The sequence below is a fragment of the Dama dama genome, chromosome 4, assembly GCF_033118175.1.
Source record: "Dama dama isolate Ldn47 chromosome 4, ASM3311817v1, whole genome shotgun sequence".
NCBI lineage: Eukaryota > Metazoa > Chordata > Mammalia > Artiodactyla > Cervidae > Dama > Dama dama.
The window spans coordinates 57,158,990-57,172,903 of NC_083684.1; the positions used below are offsets into that span (position 1 = coordinate 57,158,990).

Sequence of the window (13,914 nt, forward strand, 5' to 3'; positions counted from 1 at the left end):
GCGTCTCCTGCATTGGCCAGCGGATTCTTTACCACTGAGCCACCTGGGAAGCCCTCCAAAATAGTTATATCCGACAGATACTGCCGGTGCAGTTGTTGTCTAGGTTGGAGAGACAGACTCCTGGTGCTTCTCACTCTGTCGCCTTCCCACTGTCTGCCAGAGTTATTTAAGTGGCCTAGACCAGCAGTTCTAAATGCTAAGTAAAAGGAAATTCACGGGGCAAAGGGGCATGTTAAACAACAGCACAGGATATGATCAGCAAAACCCAGGCTGCAGAAACTCTAAATGATAGTGACCTGGCTTTGTCAAAAATTAATTTTAGTTTGGGACTTCCCTGGTGGTCCAGTGGTTAAGACTCCAAGCTCCCAATGCAGGGGGCCCAGGTTCAACCCCTGGTCAGGGAACTAGAACCCATATGCCACAACTAAGAGTTTGTGTGCCACAACTAAAGGTCCAGCTAAGAGCTGGCATAGCCACAGCAATAAATATTAATAAATTTTTAAAAATAATTTTAATGGGATAAAAGGAGAGAGAGAAAGGAAGCTATAGCTCCAAAAGAAACTTAAACACACAAAATCAAGTGCAGTATGTAAAACTCACTTGGCTCCTGACTTGGAAAACCAGGAAAAATACTTTTATGAGACAGGTAAGGAAATCCATTCCTTGATTGGCTATTTAACCTGCAGGAGGTATTTTAAATTCTCTTAGACAATGCATTTGAAACTATGCATTTCAACATGACTTAATGGTTTCTTCCAAGAAAATCTTACCCAGAAGGATGTCTGTAAAATAATACATAACTCATTATTTACCCCCAGGAAATTCATACAAACCAGTTTATCTAAGAAAACAGTTTATTCACCTGGGCAAACAGGTCCTTTTTCAGGATAACAGATCGCTCATGTAGGCAATGAGTTCACTTATTACACAAAAGTTTGCTTATCAAGGCTTGTTGCAAGATTGTCGTTTCCTTGTGTTCACCAACCCTAAATTATTGTGCCATAATCTTGGCTTAATCTTAGCTACTTCCTCGCTTAGAAAAACTCATCCCAAATAGCCTTACTTAATTTTCCCTTTTGTGGTGCTACTGAGACTCTGGTGGTGTTTGTGAGAACCAACTGTTGATATTGTATAATCACATTGTGTACAATAATATTAATAATATAATAATATTTTATATTATAATAAATATTTAATAATTTCTGGTGGCATGTTTATTTTAAAAGGGAGGGGAGCTTAACATATCTGGACAAACCTGCTTTCTTGAGTAATCATAACTTACAGGGGTTCTCCCATATTTTTTCTATTTACAATCCCCAAGTGGGATTCACGGTTTAATCAACTACTTTGTCCCTTTGTTGTTGCTGTCCAGTCGAAAAGTTGGGTCCGACTCTTTGCAACCCCATCAGTCTCCTGTGGCCCATCACTTTCCTCAATCCATGGGATTTCCCAGGCAAGAATACTGGAGTGGGTTACCATTTCCTACTCCAGGGAGAATGGAGTATTATTCAATCATAAAAAAAGAATGAAATAATGCCATTTTTAACAACATGGATGGACCTAGAGATTATCATACTAAGTGAAGCAAGTCAGAAAGAGAAAGACAAATATCATAGGATATCACTTATATGCGGAATCTAAAATATGACACAAATTAACACAGCTATAAAACAGAAACAGACCCACAGAGAGAGCAGACTTGTGGCTGCCAAGGGGAAAGGCAGGGTGGGATGGAGTAACAGTCTGGGGTTAGAAGATGCGAATGATCATATATAGAATGAATAGGCAACAAGGTCCTACTGTATAGCACGGGTGACTATATTCAATATCCTGTGATAAACCAGAATAGAAAAGAATATGAAAAACAGTGTATATGTGTAACTGAATCATTTGGTCTACAGCAGAAATTAAGACAATGTTATAAATGAGCCATACTTCAATTTAAAAAGAACAAACAAAGGCAGGGAGCTTATATTTTTGAAGAAATAAATATAATAAAGGATTTACAAATTTAATGAAATGAAGTCTGACATTTGTTTCAGTGTAACATGGGATAGAGACGGGTAGAGGCATATAAGAAATAAAATTAACCATAAGGTGACAATTGTGGAAGTGAAAGCCTCAGTGCTTTCACAGCCTGGGTCCAGGTTGGGGAGTTTCCTACACTATTTTTGTCTACTTATGTATATGTTTGAAATCATCCAAAATAAAAGTTTTTCTAAGTGTGCTACTCAGACCACACCACCGGAGTTATGCTTGACCTTCCTCTCTTCCTCGCCTAACCTATACCCAGTAGATTAGCATATCTAACCATCAGACTTCCGCTAGAATCTGACCATTTCTCATGACCTTCACTGCTACTTCCTTGATCCAATTCACCACCCTTTCGCTCCTTGATTATTGTAGCGATCTCTATGTTGCAACCTTACCCCTTCCCCAATCCCATTCTATTTTCAACACAGCAGCCAGAGAGACCCTTTTAAAAAATAAGTCTAATCTTTTTGAGCATGGATTATACATCTGATTATGCAGCAGGAGGGCTCCTACAGAGGTCGTGGAAGGCTCTTTTGAGTTAGGTCTAGAACTGAGCCTTCAAGTATGTATAAGAATTATATAACCAGGCCTGAAGCCGTAAGCGTCCCAGTGATTTTAGCAGGATGAGCTCAATCGGCACCGGGTATGATCTGTCAGCTTCTACATTCTCTCCGGATGGAAGAGTTTTTCAAGTTGAATATGCTATGAAGGCTGTGGAAAATAGTAGTACAGCTATTGGAATCAGATGTAAAGACGGCGTTGTCTTTGGGGTAGAAAAATTAGTCCTATCTAAACTTTATGAAGAAGGTTCCAACAAATGACTTTTTAATGTTGATCGACACGTTGGAATGGCAGTAGCAGGTTTGTTGGCAGATGCTCGTTCTTTAGCAGACATTGCAAGAGAAGAGGCTTCCAACTTTAGATCTAACTTTGGATATAACATTCCACTAAAACATCTTGCAGACAGAGTGGCCATGTATGTACACGCGTATACACTCTACAGTGCTGTTAGACCTTTTGGCTGCAGTTTCATGTTAGGGTCTTACAGTGTGAATGACGGTGCACAACTCTACATGATTGACCCATCGGGTGTTTCATATGGTTATTGGGGCTGTGCCATTGGCAAAGCCAGGCAGGCTGCAAAGACAGAAATTGAAAAGCTTCAGATGAAAGAAATGACCTGCCGTGATGTTGTTAAAGAAGTTGCAAAAATAATTTATATAGTCCACGATGAAGTTAAGGATAAAGCTTTTGAACTAGAGCTCAGCTGGGTTGGTGAAATAACTAATGGAAGACATGAAATAGTTCCTAAAGATATAAGGGAAGAGGCAGAGAAATATGCCAAGGAATCTTTGAAGGAAGAAGATGAATCAGATGATGATAACATGTAACATTTACTTGTATATTAAATTTCTAATACAGTCCCATGTAACTATTTAGCCCTTTGGATTATTACATACCAATTTTCATTAAATTTTTGTCTTATAACGAAAAAAAAAAAAAGAATTATATAACCAGAGAGGATGCTTCAGATGGGAAACAGCATGAGCAAAGGTACTGATAAAAAAAAAATACATTGTATATTTGGCTGTAGCCTTTTGCATATCAAGTTTAAAATTTGTTAAATCATCCTTCACCTTTTGCTTCTATAACCAAGGAGGACACTATGGGGCCTTGAGGGGGAGCAGGCCCTTTCCCCGTGTCCTCTGCTTTAGCTGCTCTCGGAAGTACCTAGATAATAGTATCTGGTGCACATTTCCTGAGTTGTTTTACAGAAATAAAAACCCCACCAAATGGAACGTGTTGATTACCTGATGACACTGACCCCAGGTCTATTGGAGTCTGAGGATTGATACCGTTAATCCCTGTGACACGACCCTGTTCGCTCACCATCAGTCAATCAGAGAATTGTGCACAAGCTGATTGTATACCCTGGGACACCCCCTCACCTGGCCACTAAAAATGCTTTGCTGAAAGGCCTCCAGGGAGTTTGGGTTTGGGGGGAGGGGCACAAGCCACCCATCTCCTTGTCTGGCCCTGCAATAAATCTTTCTCCAATCTCTGAAAAATAAATAAATAATAAGTTTAGGGGACTTCCCTGGTGGCACAGTGAATAAGAATCCACCTGCCAACGCAGGGGACCCAGGTTCGATCCCTGGTCAGGGAAGATCCCACATGCTGTGGGGCAACTAAGCCCGGGAGTCACAATTACTCTAGAGCCTGTACTTCCCAACAGGAGAAGCCACTGCAATTAGAATCACAAGCCCTGAGGCAAAGAGTAGCCCCTGCTCGCTGCAACTGGAAAAAGTCCATATGCGCAGCAATGAAGACCCAGTGCAGCCAAAAATAAACAAATAAATAAAATAAGCCTAAGGAATTCCCCGGTGGTCCAGTGGTTAGGACTCAGCGCTTTCACTGCCTGGGTCCAGGTTGGGGAACTAAGATCCTGCAAGACAAGAAGTGCAGCCAAAGAAAAAAAAGTCTAAACAGAGTCAAGGTCCAAGTTCTTACAGCAGCCTGCAAGGTCCCACACTCTTTGCACTACATTTTTCTCTCTCTGCCCTCCTCTCCTAAGTCAGGTCCTTGGGGTCCCTCTCTTCCAGCCTCACCAGCCTGCCTCCTGTTCTAAGGCACCAGGAACACTCCCATCTCATGACTTTTGCACTTGCTGTTCCTTCTGTTCCATGCCTCCACTTCCTTCACGTCTTCACACAAAGGTCCCCTTCTCAAGCAGACCTTCTCTGACCCCCCTAGTTAGAACTGCAGGGACTTCCCTGGTGGTCCAGTGGCTAAGACTCTGCACGCTCCCATTGCAAGAGGCCCGAGTTTGATCCCTGTTTGGGGATCTAGATCCCACATGCCACAACTAAGATTAAGTGCAGCCAAAAAAAAAAAAAGAGTCTGCCTTTCCATGCAGGGCACATGGGTTTGATCCCCAGTCAAGGAACTAAGATCCCACATGCCGCGGAGCAAATAAGCCTGAGCGCTACGATTATTACGGAGCAAAAAAAGCAACCGAGACCTGACTCAGTCAAATAAATAAACATAAAAAATAAAATAAAATTGCAACCATCTTCCCCAACCCAGGCACTCCTGCTTCCCCCACCTGTTTTCTCTCCTTCGTACCCATAGCCATTACATGTCATACTTGCTTACAGTATTTAGCATCCCCCTCCTGGGATGTCTGTCTATTCCATCCCTGCTGTAGCCCCAGTGACTGGAAGAGTGCCTGGAACAGAATAGGTGCTCGGGAAATATTTATTTATCCAATGACGTTGGTCACCATCATACTTCCATAAGGTGTCCTCGGCCACTTCACAGTTCCTCCAGCGTTCAAATTTAGGTGCTAAATCCAGATGGGACACTTAGGAAAGAAAGTCTTGATTTAAAAAAATTATCCAAAGGGAAGAGAGGCAGGGTCTTCACACTGCAGTCTACAGGTTTGCACCTAAATGAGGAGCCCTGGAGCAGAACTCTGTGAATTCACCCGGTAGGGTGGTGCCCCCTAGCGGTGGACCCAGGTCTTTAAACAGTGGCATTGCCCATAAAGATTCAAACTAGCAAAGAATGTTCAAACTGCTGAACAACTGTGCTCATTTTGCATGCCAGTAAGGTTATGCTCAAAATCCTTCAAGATAGGCTTCAGCAGTACCCCCAAGAACTTTGAGATGTACCAGCTGGGTTTAGAAAAGGCAGAGGAACCAGAGATCAAATTGCCAACATTCCTTGGATCATAGAGAGAAATTCCAGAAGAACATCTACTTCTGTTTCATTGACTACACTAAAGCTTTTGATTGCATGGATCACAACAAACTGTGGGAAATTCTTAAATAGATGGGAATACCAGACCACCTTACCTGTCTCCTGAGAAACCTGTATGCAGGTCAAAAAGCAACAGTTAGAACCAGACATGGAACAACAGACTGGTTCAAAATTGGGAAATGAGTAAGACAAGGCTATATACTGTTACTCTGATTATTTAACTTATATACAGAGCACATCAGTGTGAAATGCCAGGCTGAATGAATCACAGTCTGGATTCATTCATTCATTCATTCACACCAACCTCACATATGCAGATGATACCACTCAAATGTCAGAAAGTGAAGAGGAGGTAAACAGCTGTTTGATAAAAGTGAAAGAAGAGAGTAAAAAAGTTGGCTTAAAAACATTCAAAAAATTAAGATCATGGCATCTGGTCCCATAACTTTAGGGCAAATAGAAGAGGGAAAAGTGGAAATAGTAACAGATTTTATTTTCTTGGGCTCTAAAATCACTGCAGATGGTGACTGCAGCCATGAAATTAAAAGACACTTGTTCCTTGGAAGGAAAGCTATGATCAACCTAGAAAGCACTTTAGAAAGCAAGAGGCATCACTTTGCCAACAATGGTCCGTATAGTCAAAGCTATGGTTTTTCCAGTAGTCATGTATGGATGTGAGAGTTGGACCATAAAGAGGGCTGAACGCTGAAGAATAGATGCTTTTGAACTGTGGTGTTGGAGAAGACTCTTGAGGGTCCCTTGGAGGGCAAGGAGATCAAAACAGTCAATCCTAAAGAAAATCAGTCCTGAACAGTCCCTGGAAGGACTGAAGCTGAAGCTCCAATACTTTGGCCACCTGATGGGAAGAGCCGACTCATTGGAAAAGACCCTGATGCTGGGGAAGATCGAAGGCAGGAGGAGAAGAGGGCAGCAGAGGATGAGATGGTTGGATAGCATCACTGACTTAATCGACATGAACTTGAACAAACTCTGGGAGATAGTGAAGAACAGGGAAGCCTGGAGTGCTGCAGTCCATGGGATCGCAAAGAGTTGGACATGACTTAGCAACTGAATAACAACAACAACAAATAAATTATCTAGTGTGGTAGCAGATCGGGAAAAAATGTTACTTTTCCTTCCCTAGAAACCCAGGAAATACAAACTAAAAAACAATATATTACCTTGGCAACTTTTCAAACAAGGGAGGAAACTAGTCAGAAATAAGCAAACTTCCTTCAAGACAAAATTTTAAAGCAGTGTTTTGATTTCTTCAGCATGTCTCAAGACACATGGCTCAAGTTTCTGACTTGTTTTAAAAGACAGAAATAATAGGTGACCTCCCTGGTGGTCCAATGGTTAAGACTCCAAGCTTCCACTGCATGGGGCCTAGGCTCAATCCCTGGTCAGGGAACTAAGGTCCCACATGCCACATGTCACAGAAAAAAAAAAAAAAAAATTACATTGTGGAGTTGAAAAATACTAGTAAGCACTTGGAAAAAAGTTTGGCAGGACCTACTGAGACTAACGTGTGTCTGCCCTATGACTTTGTAATTCCACATCTGGGTATACACCCAAGAAATATGAGCGCATATATCCATGGACAAGGATGTTCATGGCAGCTTTATTCATAATAACTAAAGACTGGAAACAACCCCAATATCCATCAACAATGTGTGCTAAGTCGCTTTAGTTGCGTCTGACTCTGCGACCCTGTGGACCCTACGGGCCCTACGGACAGCCCTCCAGGCTCCTCTCTCCATGGGATTCTCTAGGCAAGAATACTGGAGTGGGTTGCTGTGCTATCCTCCAGGTTATCTACCCAACCCAGGGATCGAACCCACATCTCTTAATATCTCCTGTACTGGCAGGCAAGTTCTTTACCACTAGTGCTACTTGGGAAGCCGTCCATCAACAATAGACTTGGGTAGATAAATGCGGGTACTTTCATAAGATGAAATGCTTCACAGAAATATTTTCTTTTTTGGCTGCACCTCACAGCTTGGGGGATCTTATTTCTCCCACCAGGGATTGAACCTGGGTCCCTATCAGTGAAAGCAATGAGTCCTAACCACTGGACCCCCAGGGAATTCCCTTCACAACAACTTAAAAAATAACAGTACAGCTACATGCAATAACATGGCTGAATCTCACAACATAATGTTGAGTGAAAGAAGTTAGAGACAGAAGACTAAATAACTGAATGATTCCTTTTATATAAGTATCAACTCATGGTGATAGAACTGAGAAAGTCACCCCTGGGTGTTATTGACTGGAAGAAGGCACAAGGAAACCTTCCGGAATGATTAGAATGTTTGATATCTGGACCTCAGTGGTGTGACATGAATGAACATATATATATATTATGATATAATATAATAGTATTATATGTTATTATATTATAATATAATCATAATTAATTATAAATTAGTATAAATAATTAATAATAAAATTATCAATAATTCATTATTAACAATAAATTAATATAAATAATTTAATTATAACATAGTATAATATAATATATAAATATAATATTTTAATATAATATATTAAAATATTTTATATTTTTAAAAATTTTTAAAATTTAAAATTTAATTTAAAAATTTAAAATATTCTAAAAATATTTTTAAAATATTAAAATAATATTAAAATATAAATATAATATATGTTTGTGATACTTTATATTATATATTATATAAGATATATTTATATTTATTAATATAAATATATAATATATATTATAAATATATATTTATATTATATATATTTATAATATATATTATTATATATGCTATGTATATTACATACATATGTTATATAATATATATAAATATATATTACATTATTTTATTATATTATAATAATATAGTATATACAATAATATTACATAGTATAATAATATAATAATATATTATATCATAATTATTATAAATATTTAAATAAATAATTTAAATAAATTTTAATAATAATTAATAAAATAATAAAATAAAAATAAATTAATTAATTAAAATATAAATAAATAAATAAAACTTAAACTATAAATAAACAAAATAATAAAATAATAAATATTTAAATAAATAATTTAAACAAATAATATAAATATTATAAATAATTATTATAAATTATTTATATATTATATAATATGTTATTATAATATATTATATAGTATAGTATAGTATATTGATCTAATAATATATAATATGGCTTCCCTGGTGGTTCAGACAGTAAAGAATCTGCCTGCAAGGCAGAAGACCCAGGTTCAATCCCTGGGTCTGGAAGATCCCATGGAGAAGGGAATGGCTACCAATATTCCTGCCTGGATAATTCCATAGACAGAGGAGCCTGGCAGGCTACAGTCCATTTTATATTTATAAGTATATGTATATATCGAGCTGTACACTTGTTTTGTGCCCGAGGTTACATAATAATTGAAAATGTAAATTTAAAAAAATTTAATGAGTAGAATAAACAACTACTATGTTGGTGCATTCAAGACATGAAACACCAGAATGCAGGACTGGTCCCGTGGAGTGCACACATGGAGAATTGGGGTCCCGGTTCTCAGATGCCCTGTCTCACCACAAGGCGGCTCTCTCCTCCCTCAAGACTCTGATCAAATCTCTGGGAGGGAAAACCAACCGAAGATGAAGTTGCTCACTTAGAAATATTCCTGGAGGTGGAGGGCTGCGTGCTCCAGAAAGGAGAGCATAGACCTAGGGTAGAAATGCTGTGCGTCGATGCTGGCCTCATTACAGAGGATTGTAGCTCTTTCAAAACAAGGGACTGAATCCCAGCTTTGTCATTTCCTAGTTGTGTGACCTTGGAAATATTCGTTAACTTCTCTGTGCCCCAGTATCCTCATTTGTACAGTGAAATAATCATGATTTGTAGTGTGGTTGTTGTCCGTGCATGTGAAATGACTTAGTCTTCATGAAGCTCTTGGAACATCACCTTGTACAGAAGAGCTCAGGGATTTCCCTGGTGGTCCAGTGGTTAGGACTCTGCCCTTCCACTGCAGGGGGCACAGGCTTGATCCCGGGTCGAAGAACTAAGATCCCATAAGCTGGGCAGTGTGGCCAAAAAAAAAAAAAAGAAGAAGAGCTCAAAGTCATTATCGGAATAATACTGAGATGAAATTTCAGTGATGAATAGGGGAAGACCTGGCAACCCACTTCTTCAGGGGCCAATTGGATATGGAGAGCCTCGCCAAGTGGGAAATGCCATTTGGGTTCTGCGTTCTTTTGCCAGAGCCTGATGGCCCACTCACAGCCACCACAGCCAGTGCTGATTCAGATCTGTGACCCAGAGGGTTACACAAATCTTTCTGTAGGTGCCAAAACTGTGTGGCTTGGTGTGGGAGATAGAATGGCGTATGCGTGTGCTCAGCTGTTTCACTCATGTCTGACTCTTTGTGATCCCATGGACTATAGCCCGCCAGGCTCCTCTGTCCATGGGGTTCTCCAGGCAAGAATAATGGAGTGGGTTTCCATTTCCTACTCCAGGGGTTCTTCCAGACCCAGAGATTGAACCTGTGTCTCTTGTGTCTCCTGCATTAAGCAGATGGATTCTTTACCACTAGTGCCACTTGGGAAGCTGGGGAGATAGAATAATGCCCCCCTAAAATGTCCACGTCCTAATCCCTAGGACCTGTGACTATGTGATCCTGTGTGGCAAAAGGGAATTTACAGGTGTGATTAACTCAAGAATCTTGAGATGGGAAGATTATCCTGACAATTATCAGGAAAGGTCCAGTGTAACTACTTGGGTCTTTATACAAGGGAGGCAAGAGGATCAGAGTCAGAAGGAGATGTGTTGACAGAAGCAGAAATCAGAGTTATGTGGCTGGGAGCCAAGGAATGCAGGCAGCCTCTGGAAACTGGAAAAGGCAAGGATTAGATTCTTTCCTAAAGCCTCCTTCTTTTTTCTCTTTTTAAAAATATTTATGTATTTGGCTGCACCAGGTCTTAGTTGCGACATGTGGGATTTTTTGTTTCAGCATGCGAACTCTTAGTTGCATCATGTGGGATCTAGTTCCCTGACCAGAGACTGAACATGGGCCCCCTGCAATGGGAGCATGAAGTCTTAGCCACTGGACCACCAGGGAAGTCTCAAGCCTCTTGAAAGAAGATGGCTTTGGATTTTAGCCCGGGAAGACCTATTTAAGATTTCTGACCTCCAGAACTGTAAGATAATAAACTTGTGTTATTCTAAGCCACTAAGAATGTGGTCATCTGTTATAGCAGCAGCTAGAAACTAATACACTCAATGTAAGCAACGTCTGGGCAACTTGGTGGTGTTTGTAGCTGCACATCTCAATTTTTTTTATTTAAACAATAAATACAATCCCCTGGTTCAAAATTCAGTAAGTGTATACAAATACTTGAGAAAACTGTTTCTCAGTATTCTGATATATATATATATATATATATATATATATATGTCCACCAAAGGACTCTGACAAGAATGTCCCTGGCAGCGATATTTGCAGTTGCCAAAAACTGGACATATGGGACTCTCAGAACTCAACCTGGTTCAAGACTCTGTCTGGAAGCACTTTCTAATCATTGGGCTGTCCCTGCGTGTGGGCAGCCTTCCCGGGAGGTTGGTGGGCCGCAGGCTGAGGGTGCCAGGGTGTGAGCTGATAATGTCCTTCCAGCTCCCTGCTGGGTGCAGTGAGAGGAGTGGGAAGAGCCTGGAACGTCATCAGTGTTACAAAAGCCCAACACCGAGCCCAGGTCCTTTGCCCAGGGCCAGAATAACATCTCTGTGTGGCCGGGACCTCCCCATGTACCTCCCACTGCTTTTAGGTAAGGATCAACAAATTTGAGTTCTGATTGGTAAAACAGGGAAATTAATTAATACTCCAGATGCATGATGTGTGCTGTGTGCTAAGTTGCTTCTTTGTGACCCTATGAGCTGCAGCCTGCCAGGCTCCTCTGTCCGTGGGATTCTCTAGGCAAGAATACTGGTGTGCGTTGCCATGCCCTCCTCCAGGGGATCTTCCTGACCCAGAGATCAAACCCAAGTCTCATGTCTCCTGCATTGACAGATGGGTTCTTTACTCTTAGGGCCACTTGGAAAGCCCAAATGCATGATACAGCTTCCAAATGTGAAAGACTGGGCTTGGGCTTGCCAGATTAGCTGTAAAAGGATTGCTGTTATTCCGGACTTGACTTTCTCAAAGTCTATGAGCCCTAAGGATAGGGAGGCTGCTCCAGACCAAGAGTCAGGAAAAACCCACACCCGCAGTTCCGGTCAGAATGACAGCTACAGAGGAGACCAGCCCCTCCGTCCTACACCCTGTGGTGCCAGAGAGACGGGAGTGTGCCTGCATCCCGGTCCGGCCTCTGGGCCCAGACAGCTGTCTCCATTCTGCGGCTGACAGCCCGGCGAGCCTCGCTTTAAAAAAAAAAAAAAAATCCAGGGAAGTTCTAGAATCATCTGGGTCCAATCATTTTTACAAGCAGCAAAAGTTCTGGGAAATTTACTTGTGGAAACCACTCAATTTTCTTCGCCCGTCAAATGGAGGTAATCATAATCTGGCTATAGGGAACTGCTGGAATGATTAAGTGGCTTCCTCAGGGCACACAGGAAGGAATGCGGGTTTGCAGAGCCCAAAGCTTACACAAGAACTAGGAGGAAAGATTTCGAAATGACTCCAAAGATCTTAGGATGCATGAAACCCTCATCTGCACCTTTATTTACAAAGCAAGCCTTCATTGAGCTAAAGACAAAAATTCAGAAAAACATGGTCCACGTATAATTGATTGATAAATAGATAGATCTGAATTAATACATTTAGATTAAAAACCTCAAATCAGATAACGCAGGGACCTGCCTGGTGGGCCAGTGGCTAAGACTCAGGTTCAATCCCTGGTCAGGGAACTAGATCCCACATCCTGCAACTAAGGATGCCACAAGTAAAAGATTGCTCAGGCTGCAACTAAGACCCAGGGCAGCCAAATAAAAATAAGTAAACAAATAAATATTTTTAGAAAACAGATAATGCAATGATAGGATCAAATGAGGAATTCACTCTTCAACAACCAGCAAATGTGGATGCCTTCCAAGCTTCCTGCCAGCTTCCTCTAGACAGCCACACCCAAACGAGAAATGCAGACACAACAGTTTCTTCCCCCTGCCATTCTCTCTATTTTGTTCCCTTCCCCATGTAAACCCTGTCCACCCTGAGCCTGAGAGTTTTCTGCAAAGAGCCATGACATGGGGAGCTCTCTGGGGTTCTTTCATAGACAAGCTCTGATGTCTCCTGCCGGGGAGCAGAGCCCAAGATCTTTGAGCTGATGATAACTGTTGGCCCCCGGTTGCTCACCCCTCCCTGTATTCACGCTCTTTACCATGTAACTTTGTAGTTACATGACTCTGGGTTGGCTGTGTGGCCTGCTTTCACCAGCAGAATGAGTTGGAAGTGACAGAGCGCCAATCTCCAGCCTATGTCTTAATTGAGGGGCCCCCACCCATTTCAGCCTGTACTTTTGTTGCCATGAGACCAGGCTAGATCAGCCAACAGCTGACACCCCACCCACCCACCACCCCGCCCCAGACAGACTTGTGGGTAAGCACAGCTGAGCCCAGGAAAACCATTCAGCCAAGCTCAGCCTAAATTGCCCTGGTACCACAAACTTGTGAGCTAAATGAATGTTATTGAGGGTCAGGGCTGGTTTGTTACACAGCATTGTTACAGCAGAAGCTAAATGGTATGGGAAATCTGCGGGTCCAAACTGAGTTACAAGACGAAGTCCCAAAGACAGGGTACTTTCCCAAATGGGTCCTGACCTATTTCCCCAGCTTCCTTGGCCAGGATCCCTCCCACACAAAGATGCACCCTTTTCCTAGAACAAGGGGGATTCCCTCAGGCCTTGGCTACTGGTCCTTTAAAGCTCTGCTCTAATGTCGCCTCCTTCAAGAAGACATCTTGTAAACCGAGCAGTGTCCACAGCAGAATTTAGTTGAATGATGTCACTGAATGAGCCAAATATTAAAACAGGAGTACTCCGCAGAGCCAGGGAGCTAATGTTCAGGGGATTTCTCATGAAAGACTGAATACCAGAGTGGACTTATACTGCCCTTCTCCAAGGTTCCTAATAAGCAAGAACTTCTAAG

The 13,914-nt window shown here is 41.3% G+C and overlaps 1 protein-coding gene and 1 non-coding gene across 2 annotated transcripts; both read left to right on the forward strand.

The window, feature by feature from the left end:
- Window positions 1-331: 331 nt before the first annotated feature.
- On the forward strand, window positions 332-404 carry TRNAW-CCA (transfer RNA tryptophan (anticodon CCA)). The gene has a single exon. It is a non-coding gene; the product is annotated as a tRNA-Trp (tRNA).
- A 2,221-nt stretch (window positions 405-2,625) lies between these two features.
- On the forward strand, window positions 2,626-3,541 carry LOC133051302 (proteasome subunit alpha type-3-like). Its single transcript, XM_061135825.1, is given in 1 exon segment — window positions 2,626-3,541. A coding segment is annotated over 1 exon segment (768 nt). The 5' UTR covers window positions 2,626-2,657; the 3' UTR covers window positions 3,426-3,541.
- The last annotated feature ends 10,373 nt before the right edge of the window (window positions 3,542-13,914 follow it).